This window comes from Ylistrum balloti, unplaced genomic scaffold, assembly GCF_031769215.1.
Source record: "Ylistrum balloti isolate Yb309-2 unplaced genomic scaffold, AGI_CSIRO_Ybal_v1 Utg369592, whole genome shotgun sequence".
NCBI lineage: Eukaryota > Metazoa > Mollusca > Bivalvia > Pectinida > Pectinidae > Ylistrum > Ylistrum balloti.
This window is the reverse complement of record NW_026781877.1, coordinates 211,380-228,025: the sequence shown is the minus strand read 5'-3', so window position 1 is coordinate 228,025 and position 16,646 is coordinate 211,380. Positions and strand designations below refer to the sequence as shown.

General features: G+C 36.1%; 1 protein-coding gene across 1 annotated transcript in view; it reads left to right on the top strand.

Moving 5' to 3' along the window:
- The window catches only part of LOC132545036 (E3 ubiquitin-protein ligase HECW2-like), a 42,627-nt gene that overhangs the window by 12,217 nt on the left and 13,764 nt on the right, over positions 1-16,646 (top strand). Inside the window, exons 4-11 of the mRNA XM_060208708.1 lie at positions 2,581-2,665; positions 9,663-9,826; positions 10,721-10,863; positions 11,785-11,918; positions 12,206-14,773; positions 15,132-15,372; positions 15,923-15,999; positions 16,342-16,496. Of these exons, the coding sequence (XP_060064691.1) occupies positions 2,581-2,665; positions 9,663-9,826; positions 10,721-10,863; positions 11,785-11,918; positions 12,206-14,773; positions 15,132-15,372; positions 15,923-15,999; positions 16,342-16,496 (3,567 nt within the window). The remainder of the gene's footprint in view (positions 1-2,580; positions 2,666-9,662; positions 9,827-10,720; positions 10,864-11,784; positions 11,919-12,205; positions 14,774-15,131; positions 15,373-15,922; positions 16,000-16,341; positions 16,497-16,646) is intronic.

Here is a 16,646-nt window from a genome sequence, read left to right as displayed (position 1 = left end):
AAATGTTATTATATAAGGACACCTGTAATAAATGATGGGTTATTATATAAGGACACCTGTAATAAATGATGGGTTATTATATAAGGAAACCTGTAATAAATGATGGGTTATTATATAAGAACACCTGTAATACACCTGTAATAAATGATGGGTTATTATATAAGGACACCTGTAATAAATGATGGGCTATTATATAAGGACACCTGTAATAAATGATGGGTTATTATATAAGGACACCTGTTGTAAAGGATGGGTTGTTATATAAGTGTACCTGTTATAAATGAGTGTTATTATATAAGGACACCTGTAATAAATGATGGGTTATTATATAAGGACACCTGTTATAAATGATGGGTTATTATATAAGGACACCTGTAATAAATGATGTGTTATTATATAAGGACACCTGTAATAAATGATGGGTTATTATATATATAGGACACCTGTAATAAATGATGTGTTATTATATAAGGACACCTGTAATAAATGATGTGTTATTATATAAGGACACCTGTAATAAATGATGGGTTATTATATAAGGACACCTGTAATAAATGAGTGTTATTATATAAGAACACCTGTAATAAATGATGTTATTATATAAGGACACCTGTAATAAATGATGGGTTGTTATATAAGAACACCTGTTATAAATGAGTGTTATTATATAAGAACACCTGTAATAAATGAGTGTTATTATATAAGAACACCTGTAATAAATGATGGGTTATTATATAAGGACACCTGTAATAAATGATGGGTTATTATATAAGGACACCTGTAATAAATGAGTGTTATTATATAAGAACACCTGTAATAAATGATGGGTTATTATATAAGGACACCTGTAATAAATGATGGGTTATTATATAAATGATGGGTTATTATATAAGGACACCTGTTAAATGTAATATAAGGATGGGTTGTTATATAATAAATGATGGGTTATTATATAAGGACACCTGTAATAAATGAGTGTTATTATATAAGAACACCTGTAATAAATGATGGGTTATTATATAAGGACACCTGTAATAAATGATGTGTTATTATATAAGGACACCTGTAATAAATGATGGGTTATTATATAAGGACACCTGTAATAAATGATGGGTTATTATATAAGGACACCTGTAATAAATGATGGGTTATTATATAAGGACACCTGTTATAAGGAGGTTCTGACATCTATGAAGATAATGTCATTGTCATTACAATTCACTTCAATGTTTTGCTTGAAAAAAAAGAAGACCTAATGTTAAGTTTTATAGCTCGATCACATAGTGGACACCTTAACATATTCAACTTATACATATATTACAGTTCAGAAAACAGTTTTTGAAGTTTGCATCCAGCTCAATTTTGCATAATCTCATAAAGTGCTAGCATTACTCTGTCAAATCTGGAATATACTAGACTTAAACCACCTGATAGAATATGCAAGTTTTATTCCAATGGTGTATGTTTTGGTTAAGAATATCAAGAGAAATGACTGCAAGATGTTCATGACTTGGTTACTTTCCTCTAGAATTAACAGATATTTCTAAGGGAGTATGAGTATATATGACTTAACAGATATTTTAAGAGAGTATGAGTATATATCACTTGACGGATATTTCTAAGAGAGTATGAGTATACATGACTTGACGGATATTTCTAAGAGAGTATGAGTATATATCACTTGACGGATATTTCTAAGAGAGTATGAGTATACATGACTTGACGGATATTTCTAAGAGAGTATGAATATATATCACTTGACGGATATTTCTAAGAGAGTATGAGTATACATGACTTGACGGATATTTCTAAGAGAGTATGAGTATACATGACTTGACGGATATTTCTAAGAGAGTATGAGTATATATCACTTGACGGATATTTCTAAGAGAGTATGAGTATACATGACTTGACGGATATTTCTAAGAGAGTATGAGTATACATGACTTGACGGATATTTCTAATGCAGATTGCGAGATACGTACTGATCAATACTGGAGGAGCAGCATGTCTGATGTTCCCTTTGGAGTCCTGTCATATATCCCTTCGTCTTATATTAGGCAAATCACTTTGGCTTGAGAACATTGATAATGTAATGGATCAGTAGAATTAGATTGCCTGTGATTTACAGGTACCCTGTAGTTCATTATACTGATGTGATTACAATCTGCTAGACAATACAGTTGTTACTCGTGGTTAAACTCATTAGTATTTATGAGATGTCAATACATATTCGCCATTAATTTCTTTTTATTTTAGACTAATTATATTGATATTTAATCAATTCCATGCAAAATAGATTTACCTTTTACTAAACTGAAACAGAATTTTAATAATTTTCCTTTCTTTGTCTTTCTGATATGGCATGGATTTTTTACAAGACTGAAATCAAATGTACAGTAATGTAAGGTAGCACAGAAATGTGATATTTATTACTTGTTACATACACTGCTCATAAAACATTCTAGATTTTGGTCCTTCCTGTGAATAAATGTAAAAATTATTCTCTTCCAAAACTAAAGTGATTTACTGTATTACTTATATAGGTATTTTATTCAAATTTTTGGATGTTCTTTTCAGACGGAGGAGGACGGCACAGTGAGTATAGTGGAAAGTAAGGAAGAATCTGCGGCAAAACTCAACAAACTTAAGCTGACTATTGCAGGTAATGACAAAGCTTGTGTTGTTTAACATGTCTATGGACTTTTCATCTAGTATAGACAAGACACTTTATACTGTCTACCAGGAAATTCTCGCTCCCATTTCATTTTTGCCCTTTTCATCCAAAACATGAAGGGTAAATTTAAGATTGGTGCAAAAATGTGTTACACTTCTATATAACCCATTTATATAATCCTCAGAGGGCGAATGAAGATGAGGTGAATGTGTAAATGGTACAAGGGTGAAAATAACCTGGGGCAAAAATATCTTGGTATACAGCATGTATCTTTAGTGGTTGATCAGCAAGGAATTTCAGATTTCTCAGTAAATATTTTTGTTTTTCTTTTGAATAAATTTGAAAGTGATATGATATTAATGAGACGTATATACATGATTCTCCTGGTTCTGATCAACTCATTCATCTCTTAAGATCCACATGTTAATCCACTTTCCAGACAATGTAGAAAGTTTTCAGATGTTTGTAAGATATCTAACTATAATTGATAGCTCAGGAGGTTGAAGCATTGGCCTACATCACCTGAGGTGAAAATCCAAGGTGCTTGGATTGATGCCCCCTTTCTTGTAGCAGTTTGTGTTTCTCAGGATACTTGAGGAACCAACTGGTCAGACATAGTTGTGTCCTTGGGCAAGGCACTTCACACCCTCATTGGTCTGGATGGCATGTAACAGGCCCTCTGTATGTTCTTCAGGTGGGGTTGCCACAAGCTACTACAAGGAGACCTCTCCTTAAAATGACCCTGGCTGTTCATGGGTGACAAACCCAGCAAACAAACAGTAAAATGTGTGGTTAAATCTTGATAAATACTCCCCAAAGATACTCTTGTATAAGGAGAGGAAATCAGCATTATGAAATGTGTTACGTCCACTTCTTTTGAATATATCTCCAAATCTTGTTTGCTTGATGAAACATCAATTATATCAATTGGAAGTTCCTCAAACAAGGATATAACTACCAAAACATTTTGTAATATTATGAGATATTTAAATCACAATTTCTATTTTAAGTCTTAGAGAGGAGGTGTTTTCACAAGTAAAAATAAATGTTAACATATCTGTATTGTTGCGTGTTAGGAGACAAGGTGAACGGATTAAGATTGAAAATATCAATAAAATGTATTTACTTTTCAACATTTTGAAAAATTAGCACTTGGATGTAATATTTCATGTCCAAGATGTTACGTCCAAATATGTACTTAGAATGACATTAACTTGTGTATTATTTTCACCTTGTGTATATCCTCATGCAAGTGGATAGTGTCCTGATAATAGCCTATGTAGTGTAAAACATCTGACCATGTCGTAAAGAAATTCGATCATTTGGAGCTTCTGTAAATCTTGTCATAATGTTACGTCCTGTCCAATGAGGCTAAAAGCATTGGTATAGATGTTTTATGACGTCATCATAGGGGCGTTACATATCTGTTTCCAGCTGTTTACAAGCGTCTGCACTACCATGATGAAAAAGATGACCTATATACTGGAGTATGATGCGGGTCTAATGTTACGTCCAAGACATTAGATGAATATGTAGGCCAACCATTGAAAATGTTTGAAATGACAGAATTTATTGCAAAATATTTAATATTACAAGTCATTGAAGGTTTGATATACATAACTGCAAAATGACAGTTGAAGATCTACCACTGACAAAATATTGTGCAGTAATATGAAAAAGTTTAGCCAAGATCTGCTATATTATTTGATGCAGTGTCTATCTTTACATCCTGATGAAATATTCTCAAATGTGAGTGATATATTTGATTCTTAGCCTCATATAACACAAGAAAACCCTGAATATACAAGAAAGACCTTTTTACATTAAATGTATGGTGGATAAGAAGCATGTGGCATATTGTATCGCTAGTTATTCCTAGAAACACACAGGATACCAAACACAAGTGGCTTTGTTATGTCTTTCCATTCTGCAATAGCTTTACTGCTTTGATGATGAAATGTGCAGACAATACTCTATGTACAGCAACTGTACATGACATTACTTGTAACATAAAGATGTTCTGGTGTATGACAGGTGTATCTATTTTTTTAAAAATATGTCTGGGATGTTACATGGGCTCGGATTCTGTACTGGATGTAACACTGGGCACCAGAATTGCAACTGGTGAATAAAATTACTGCCAAGAGATAAAATTCAGGCTGTCTACTGATTCCTATAATTCTATTTTTTCCTATATTTTGGTTCTAAAACCGATATTTTGAAAGACCTATATTTTCCTTTTTTCTTGAAAAACATTTTTCTGGAAAATTTTTCCTGACAAATATAGAGATTGTAAATATTTCTTTGATTCTGCATTTGGCTTCTTTACTTTTGAGAATTCTTAAGTCTTTAACAACATCACCAGCCACCAGAAAATGATTCAGTGCATCTCTTTATCACCTTTATGGGCACCTTACAAGGCAGTACAACAGGATATTGGCCTTTTAGGTGCCCATTCAGATGATGATGATGATGAGCTATGCAGCAGCTCTCTGCCTGGATTGTGATGCTGTTGAAGTGAATAATTACTTTAAGATAGTTTTTAATCATTGATTAATACAGAAACAGTAAGTGAAGGTAAAAATTGTTAGTGTAAATGCCTTTGAATGAAACAATTTTCGTTTGGAAAACTCCTATATTTTGCCCCAAACTAGCAAAAAACTATTATTTGTCGAAAAAATATTCCTATATTCCTTCTATATTTTGAAGAAGTCTTGGTTGACAGCCTGAAAATTCTTTCACATTATTTTGAAAATTTTTATAGACATTATATATTCAATGGCAATATAGAAAAATGTATCTTCCTCTATTAGTACCTAAAAAACTTGCTGATGGCAAAATTAGTGTCATGTTACGTCCCCTTATTATTTTTGTAATTTTTTATTTGATGGCCTAAAATTGAAGTGACAAATGTTTATTGCAATACCTTATTTAAATAGATAGTAATCTTTCATGAATTTGACAATAAGATGTACTCAAAAAGGAAATACATTCCCAAATGAACAGACTTTGGTGTCATGTTACAGCCAGGAAATATTTGAAACAAATATTTTATGATGCCAAATCCTGCCCCATTTAGTCTGGTATCCCCCTTGTCTTACATTAGGTTCAATAGATATGATACAGATATTCATAATCATTTGTTATATAAACAAATGTTTTTGTTAAATGGACTGGTCTCTTTTTCTACAATTGTTCCTTGACTTAAAAAAATTTAATTACTGAAATTATTCCAATAGATGTTATATCAGAACCAATCGGTAAGTGAAGGTGGATCTTTCCCAAAATGTCCTGATTTCACTTTTCCTTGTCAGTAAATGTATTCCCATAACATTCAAGGTGTTCTGTGTTCATAATCACACTATCTAGGACAGATTGTCTAGAGATTCCAATCTGATTCGTAGTAGCACAAGGTTGCTTCCCATTAATGGTGTCCTTGACCATTCTGATATAACTGATAAGTATACTGTCAGATTTGTGTTTTCTGCAATATTGGTGATGATGATATTTTTTGTTTGGCCTTGAATTTAAGAATAACTGTATCATAGGGACCTAGTCCCAAGCCTTTGTTTGTGGGTTCCTGCAGGTGCTTGACAGTGTTGGTATTGATTTTACTGAGAGGTTTTAGCATGGTATACTTCACCTACTTGTGTGAAACACACAGCTAGGAAACTAGAGGAAATGTGATTACCACTGTTAGTATCAACATGTGAATATCGGAATCAACAGAATATCTTTGTTGTCTTTTGTGATTATCAATGAATGCATGTACCCTCATTGTAAAACTCTGCATCAAACATATATAGAATTTATATATAGGTTACAGTGACACACTAGCTATATAGGGTACAGCCATACACTGATAGTATAGGTTACAGTGACACACTAGCTATATAGGGTACAGCCATACATTGACTATATAGGTTACAAGGACACACTAGCTATACAGGGTACAGCCATACACTGACTATCTAGGTTACAGGGACATATTAGCTATATAGGGTACAGCCGTATACTAACTATATAGGTTACAGGGATACACTAGCTATACAGGGTACAGCCATATACTGACTATATAGGTTACAGGGACATACTAGCTATATAGGGTACAGCCATACACTGACTATATAGGTTACAGGTTACAAGGACACACTAGCTATATAGGGTACAGCCATACACTTATTAATATAGGTTTCAGTGACATACTAGCAATATAGGGTACAGCCATACACTGACTATATAGGTTACAGTGACACACTAGCTATATAGGGTACAGCCATACACTGACTATATAGGTTACAGTGACATACTAGCTATATAGGGTACAGCCATACACTTATTAATATAGGTTACAGTGACATACTAGCTATATAGGGTACAGCCATACACTGACTATATAGGTTACAGTGACATACTAGCTATATAGGGTACAGCCATACACTTATTAATATAGGTTACAGTGACATACTAGCTATATAGGGTACAGCCATACACTGACTATATAGGTTACAGTGACATACTAGCTATATAGGGTACAGCCATACACTTATTAATATAGGTTACAGTGACATACTAGCTATATAGGGTACAGCCATACACTGACTATATAGGTTACAGTGACATACTAGCTATATAGGGTACAGCCATACACTTATTAATATAGGTTACAGTGACATACTAGCTATATAGGGTACAGCCATACACTGACTATATAGGTTTCAGTGACATACTAACTATATAGGGTACAGCCATACACTGACTATATAGGTTACAGTGACATACTAGCTATATAGGGTACAGCCATACACTGATTAGTACAGGTTACAAGTGACATACTAGCTATATAGGGTACAGCCATACACTGACTATATAGGTTTCAGTGACATACTAACTATATAGGGTACAGCCATACACTGACTATATAGGTTACAGTGACATACTAGCTATATAGGGTACAGCCATACACTTATTAATATAGGTTTCAGTGACATACTAGCTATATAGGGTACAGCCATACACTGACTATATAGGTTACAGTGACATACTAGCTATATAGGGTACAGCCATACACTTATTAATATAGGTTACAGTGACATACTAGCTATATAGGGTACAGCCATACACTGACTATATAGGTTTCAGTGACATACTAACTATATAGGGTACAGCCATACACTGACTATATAGGTTACAGTGACATACTAGCTATATAGGGTACAGCCATACACTTATTAATATAGGTTACAGTGACATACTAACTATATAGGGTACAGCCATACACTTATTAATATAGGTTACAGTGACATACTAACTATATAGGGTACAGCCATACACTGACTATATAGGTTACAGTGACATACTAACTATATAGGGTACAGCCATACACTTATTAATATAGGTTTCAGTGACATACTAACTATATAGGGTACAGCCATACACTGACTATATAGGTTACAGTGACATACTAGCTATATAGGGTACAGCCATACACTTATTAATATAGGTTTCAGTGACATACTAGCTATATAGGGTACAGCCATACACTTATTAATATAGGTTACAGTGACATACTAACTATATAGGGTACAGCCATACACTGACTATATAGGTTACAGTGACATACTAGCTATATAGGGTACAGCCATACACTTATTAATATAGGTTACAGTGACATACTAGCTATATAGGGTACAGCCATACACTTATTAATATAGGTTACAGTGACATACTAGCTATATAGGGTACAGCCATACACTGACTATATAGGTTACAAGGACACACTAGCTATATAGGGTACAGTCATACACTGATAGTACAGGTTACAAGGACACACTAGCTATATAGGGTACAGCCATACACTGACTATATAGGTTACAGTGACATACTAGCTATATAGGGTACAGCCATACACTTATTAATATAGGTTACAGTGACATACTAACTATATAGGGTACAGCCATACACTTATTAATATAGGTTACAGTGACATACTAACTATATAGGGTACAGCCATACACTGACTATATAGGTTACAGTGACATACTAGCAATATAGGGTACAGCCATACACTGACTATATAGGTTACAGTGACATACTAGCAATATAGGGTACAGCCATACACTGACTATATAGGTTACAGTGACATACTAACAATATAGGGTACAGCCATACACTTATTAATATAGGTTACAGTGACACACTAGCTATATAGGGTACAGCCATACACTGACTATATAGGTTACAGTGACATACTAGCAATATAGGGTACAGCCATACACTGACTATATAGGTTACAGTGACATACTAGCTATATAGGGTACAGCCATACACTGACTATATAGGTTACAGTGACATACTAGCTATATAGGGTACAGCCATACACTGACTATATAGGTTACAGTGACATACTAGCTATATAGGGTACAGCCATACACTTATTAATATAGGTTACAGTGACATACTAACTATATAGGGTACAGCCATACACTTATTAATATAGGTTACAGTGACATACTAACTATATAGGGTACAGCCATACACTTATTAATATAGGTTACAGTGACATACTAACTATATAGGGTACAGCCATACACTTATTAATATAGGTTACAGTGACATACTAGCTATATAGGGTACAGCCATACACTGACTATATAGGTTACAGTGACATACTAGCTATATAGGGTACAGCCATACACTTATTAATATAGGTTACAGTGGACTAGTACGGAAATATCAAGACAGATAAATATGTGATCTTCTCAGCCACATATAAAACTTCTTTGCTTATTTCTGTCTGATAAAACAAAGGTATTTAAGAAATGTTTAAGAAATTCAACATTAACACCTGCAAGATTCAGTAAGTAGAGGTGATGCAACCCTTCAAGGTCTTCAAAAAGATAATCATTGTTTGGAAATGAACTATTTTATTAAATAATAGCCAGAAACATCATTACTTACTGAAACATACTGCTGTAATTTTCAGATGTGGAAGCAACGAATTTAAAGAAAGGAATGTTTTTCAACCCTGACCCTTACATTAAGATGACAATCCACCCGGGAAAGTTATGTCCGTCCACATCCCACCATCATCACGAATTACGGACAAGTATCTGTCCCAATACCACCAACCCTCACTGGCCCCATGCGGTAAGTGTGCTCTGGTGTACCAACACATTTCAGTTATCAATGTATTGTAATAATGAACAGTCTGTCAATGTTTTTAAACAATTTTGACATCATATGATCAAGGCTATCATTTTTGCACTGTAACTCTCTTTTTCAAAATGACCTTTTCCAGATTTTTTCTCATAATAGGTAATGATAATGATGGTGAAATGAAACTTGGTAACAGACATTCATATTGACAGACAAATGTAGAAGAATCATCACCAGTTACTACTGTAAAATACCAAACAATCAATACCTGTCTCAAAACAGCTTACTGTTAACCAGTTTTCTTTCCTGTCTGATTTACTATTGTTAGTTTTGTAAACAAATTTCCTAAGGTCACTTGCTGTAATTTGGTAAATGAGGATTGTAATATTCAATAATAATTATAAAATAGTTTCATGTAGTCTTGCTGTGAATTTCTGAAAGTTAGTTATCTCAAATCAAGACAGAGATAGAAATGATTATAATACTGTTTAATATAGTCTGTTTTATGAAAGTTAGGTGCCTCAAATTAAGACAGATGGGATAATTATAATACAGTTTAATATAGTCTGTTTTATGAAAGTTAGTTATCTCAAATTAAGACAGATGGGATAATTATAATACAGTTTAATATAGTCTGTTTTATGAAAGTTAGTTGCTGCAAATTTCTGAAAGTTAATTGATGTAAATTAAGATGGAAATGGTTATAATATAGTTTAGAATAGTCTGTTTTCTAAACATTAATTGCCATGAACATACTATGATGCAGAAATAATATTGAAAAGTGAGTAGTCACAAGAGAAAATTGGTTAACTGTATTTTACACAGTAATACACTGTTCTTTCTTTTGTGAGACATTTACTCATGTTTATTCACTTTGTCTTGTAGACCTTTGCATTTGAATCATACCCTACGGATATAATGGAATTCGAAATCAAAGACAAATTTGCCAAAAGTCGTCCAACAATCAGTCGTTTCTTGGGCCGGGCTGCGTTGACTGTACAAAAAGTGATGGACAAGTCTAGTAAAAGGTAAGTACACTGGACAGCTCAGGTCAAACTTAGGGCTGTGTTGACTGTACAAAAAGTGATGGACAAGTTTAGTAAAAGGTAAGTACACTGGACAGTCCAGGCCAAACTTAGGGCTGTGTTGACTGTACAAAAAGTGATGGACAAGTTTAGTAAAAGGTAAGTACACTGGACAGCCCAGGCCAAACTTAGGGCTGTGTTGACTGTACAAAAAGTGATGGACAAGTCTAGTAAAAGGTAAGTACACTGGACAGCCCAGGTCAAACTTAGGGCTGTGCTGACTGTACAAAAAGTGATGGAAAAGTTTAGTAAAAGGTAAGTACACTGGACAGCCCAGGTCAAACTTAGGGCTGTGTTGACTGTACAAAAAGTGATGGACAAAAATCTAGTAAAAGGTAAGTACAGGGTACAGTCCAAACCAAAATAAGGTTGAGGCAGGGAATAGTAATTGGTCAGTAAATGTTGGGTAATGTATTGGTTTATGACAAAGTCTTGACTATTTAATTGGTGAACATATAGTGGTTATGCAAGAAATAAAACTTCAAATTATGGATGTGTGAAAATAGATTTTAATATAAAGATATAATTACAGTTCTATGACTACAAGCTAGTGGTTATAGACCTAGTTGCCTCTTGAGTATATTCAATTCAAGAACATGCTAGTTGTAATGGGTTCCAATTAAGCACCTTTCATAATGAATGGACCATGGTCGCTGTCTTCATATCCATTTAGCGGCATTTACAAACGGGTCTGATTGTAATATTACAATAATTCCATTTCCTCTACAATAGATATACTTGTATTCCCGTAGTTTCATTAACCCTTTCTTTTCTCCTCCATCATTCATTTCTACGGACACTCCAGTATTTTCCCTTTCCCACTTATCAGGTATAGTGAGTTATACATATCTGTTGTTATTTCAGCCCTGTATCTTTCTGCTTGGACCTGACAAAACGAAATCCGTCTGATAGTGTAAGTGGCATGCTCAAATTTACTGCTGGTATAGACAACTGGAAGGAAGGTGACACGGCCAAACGCAAGACAGCTATACTTAAACGTAAGTTCATCTGAAGTCCTAGATCAGCAGTAGGTTAGAAAGCTAAGACTGGTAAAAATATGCAGATCGTTACAAAAACAAGGAAGATTTCAAGACTTAAGACTGTGAATCTAAAATGTTGACTAATTTCAATTTTGCAGACTGAATCTGAGTACTTAGATTAAAAGTTTTAATACATTGACAAATCAAATGATTATATTACTCAAGGAAGACTAAGATTTATATTGAAGCAGAAGTTAACATTTAAGCTGGTTACAAAGTTCAAATTAAAAACAATTATCTTTCAGATGCACAGTCTGAAGATGAAGGTCACACAAAAAGAGAAAGGAAGCCAAATTTCCGAAAGTCATCTTTACCAGAAAATATTACTTTACAGAAGGTTGCAAATCGCTGCCCAGTACATTCTGATCTTGAAATGGCAATGACAGCTGAGGATAGCAACTCGGAAGACCAGGAGGATTCTGGGATATCAATGTACAATATTGCCAACTCTCAGAACCGTATACCTGGTGATGTAGATATAGACTTGGTGGAAAATAAGGAGGAAATTCTCAGTTGTAGTCCTCCAAATCTCGCATCAGTTCCAAGTATAATATGTGATTTTCATAACCACCTTGATGTACCCAACTCACGGACTGATGAAACTGTGACACCATCTAGTAGTGATAATTCTGGGGGCTCTGAGATCACACCTGAGCCAAATCACAGACATGTTGTCCCTTCACTGGATGCATGGGTGGCTACAACTTTGTCAAGTGATGATCACAGTCTGACAGCCCCTAGCATTGCCTCAGACTTGTCCGATGGCTGGATGGCAGCCACATCCAGCGACCCTGTGGGGGATAGTAATGGAGAGGTAGACACCACAGGATTGGAATCTGCTGCGGTGTTAGAGGCAGAGACTTCTCTTGCTTGTAAAACAAAAGCAAGGAAGCCCCTACCTTTGTTACCCAATGACGTTACTAGTGATCAAGATTCCAGGGAAAGCACCTCATTTAGTCAAATACTACCTGGGGAGGAAACCTCTAGTGGTCCTTCTTCTCCTAAGGAAGGAAAGTCATGTGATCTTTCTTCTCCAAGAGAGGAGACATCTTTAAGTCTCTCTTCTGGAAATGTAATAGCTGCAGATCTTTCCTTGCCAGTAGTATGTAGTGGTGTAAGTAATATGAATGTGATAGTTTCAGATGTGACTCCTATAGATGTGATAGGTTCTAATACGACTTGTAATGATGTGATATCTAGCATTGTGATGTCTCCTGTAGAGGAGGTGAACGTCCCAGTGTGTGTTATAGGTGATGTGACTTCTCCGGGGCATTTGATAGATGAAGATATTGGTGATGAAGTAGAGAACATGGCAGGTAGTATCATTACAAATGGAGAAACAGTAACACCACATGTGGCACCACCTAGCTTGCCCCCAAGAACATACAAAGCTCCACCACTGCCTCCGAGACAAAGGAGTGATGATGCTCCACCTCTACCACCTCGTACACCAGAGAGGAATGACAAACCTTCCTTCACCCCTGGGGCACTCATGAGCCCTGGAGCTACTGCATTAGTACCAGATCCGGGATCATTAGAACCACCACCACCTCCCCTCCCCCCGCGTAGATATAGCCCCATCCCCCATCTCTCTGTAGGTGGAGGCGCTGTGGGTGCAGTGATAGAGCGAGAAGACAGTGCCAGTGACAGAAATAGCTTTGATAGCATGGAAACATTTCAAGGCTCACAGGAGAACTTATTGTCTGAAACTCCTAATGTGATAGGTGCGGAGGGTGTGACTCCTCGCCCACGTGCCATGCGTACAGACAATGATGCCTCAGGGCTTGAGGAGGAGGGTGGTAAGAAACGTCGCAGAAGGAAAAAGAATTCAGGGGATAGTAGTAGCAATAATAGTTTGAGTGAATCACCTCAGCATAGTAAGAATGGTGGCAAAAGACACAATATGACTGAATCACCCCATTCCCACACTAGTAAAAGTGGGAGCAATAGACACAGTCTCAGTGATCCGACTCTGCCCCCAAGTGGTAAGGTAGGAGGCAGTAGACAAAGTAGTAGTGGAGCAGGGGGGAATGGCACAGTGTTCGCTCAACTTGCAATGCTCCCCTCCATTGAGTCAGTTGTGTCAAAGGATTCGCGTCGATCCTCAACCAGCCCAAGTTCACGTTCAGTGGAGGTAAGTCCACGTGCTAGTCCATTATCTATGCAAACTTCATATTCTGACTCGGTATCAGACAGGTCACGTTACACCAACAGACGCAGCCTCCCTCACAACGACACAACCTTTAAACAGGCTGACCTCCTCCATACTACTCCCCAGCGTCCTCAGCTAGAAAGACATTCAGGAATTACATCTGCAACTCCCAACAGCGCCTCACCCCCTAGGGTTGTGCCCAGGGGCAGGATTCTCAGTGAAGAGGAGAAACAACAAAATAGGGAACAAATTGTTCAACAATTACAAAAATGGACTCAGAAATTAAAGGACAAAGGTAGAAGTGATGTGGATGACACTGTTTCAGTCACCAGTAGTGAGGGAACAGTCAGTGGTTGTGATAATTTAAGTTTTCAGAATGATGCTATGGGTTCTTTAGCTCCACAAGTTCCCACTAGTGCTCAGCCTCCTTCTCAGTCAGCAGCCCATCCTGTAGCCAACAGCAGGGCCCCAGTGGTGTCAAACGCTACTGAGGCTTTGAGTTCCACAGCTGAGGGTGGTAACAGTACTGACAAGGCTGAGGGAAGTAAACGTAGTAATAGTAAAACCAGTGATTCTTCGCCTTCCAATGCAGTGGTATGGCAACTACGACAGCCTCAGCAAAATACATCCAGCTCAAGTCAGAACCAGCGTCAAAGTAAAGGTAATTAGCCTACTATGAACACTAAAATATGAATGTGTAGTATACATGTTTTTGCAGTGTTATGATACATGCAATGTATGTGATAGAAGACATATCGTCAGGTGACTATAAGATACTGTAAAATCACATATTTTGTGAGCAACAAATTTCAAGGTTTTTATAAAATTACAGGTTTATGGAGACTTCATTTCATCGACAAACAGTAATCAATAAATAAACATATTGGTATCTTAGCAGGTAATTCATTTGTGACTTTGAATTCATAGATAAAAATTATTCTCAAAAGCAAGGAAATAAATTTCCATCAAAATTAATGAAAATATGACCAACCAACGGTATGTGTGCTTTCCTTTAATAGAAGGTAGTCAGTCCCCATTGCCAAAACTCCCTGCTAGAAAAAAATATGTTCGTGTGGAGCCTACTCCAGGGGATGAACCCCTGCCCCCAGGGTGGGAGGCGAGAGTGGACAGTCATGGACGTATATTCTACATTGACCACATCAACCGTACCACAACATGGCAGAAACCTCAGAATGGTCAGCGAGCTGTTCAGAGGCGACCAACAATCAGCTCTGAACAGAGACAACAGCTGGACAGAAGGTAAAACTTTTGACCATGTCCCATTCCCATGCAGTGTAGTATTCTAAGTTTGATGTCAGGATCACAGAAGATTTATATACTTATTCGTTCAATGACGATCACAAGATTTGTTTCTTATTTTGACATTGCACTATGATTTGTGGAAAGGAAACTCATAAGGGTGTTATATACTTGTGAATACTTTAATCAGTTTAAGGATATCAGTTCCAGCACTGAAATTAGAGCTGTGCTGAGTAAATGTTTGGTCCTAGGATCATGAAATTATCTTAAACCTAAACTTTAAGTGATTGCCATGAAAAGAAAGGTTTTATGTGATTATCTTAACAAAAGCTTTAGTTTTAGATCGTTTTACAATCCCTCCCATACCTGATTTTGAATCTCTATTAAAGTGAATGTGACAGCATAGTCATCCAAAATTTCACATGCAAGTTTTGTGACTGATGGGTGGAATCTATACACTGATCAAACAGTAGTGATAAAACTACTAGAGGAAGACAAGGCTGTCGTGTAATCAGTTTACAAATTAATCTGAACCTTATGATAACCACAGGTATCAAAGCATCAGAAGAACTATTACTCAGAGCCAGCAGGACACAGAAAACACCTCAGCAGAGAGCACTTCATCAGGTACATCCTAAATAAATGATATCGGCTTGTCATGAAGCTGTCAGTCAGGACATATCTAGTAATGTGCAGTGATACAAAACAAAATGGCAGCTTCACCAGGGCATTGAGTGTGTGTTTTTCCTTCTTTCTAATGAGTTAGTGGTGCAAACTCATAACTATACTGTCTAGATTTTGCTGATCTACAAATGAAGCTGGAATGTGGAATAACAAAGACATGTGGCAAAATCACAATTGTCCTGAAAGTTTATATATACTTATTACCTAGTTAAAAATCAATAAAACAGATACTGATATTGATACAATGACTATGTTATCAATATTGAATATTTCCTTGTTGTTTAGGAGGGAGTGACAACAGTCCTCAAACATCGGCCCAGTCTCGTAGTCCTGTTCCTCCACCGCCTACTCTTCCACCTACAGAAATCCAGGACAACAGGTTACCCGCCATCAAATTTCTCACCCGGTCAGACTTCTTTCCAATTCTTCAGAGCAATGATGTAAGTTGGTACCCTGATTTTGTTGAAATACTCTCTTGTCGATTTCGCCACAAAATGGCTTCCTTCATTGAACAGCTTATATTTGTTCTCCAAGTGAGATCCTTATTTATGTTGAAAAACTTTAATGTCTATGATAATGCTGAAGTTTTA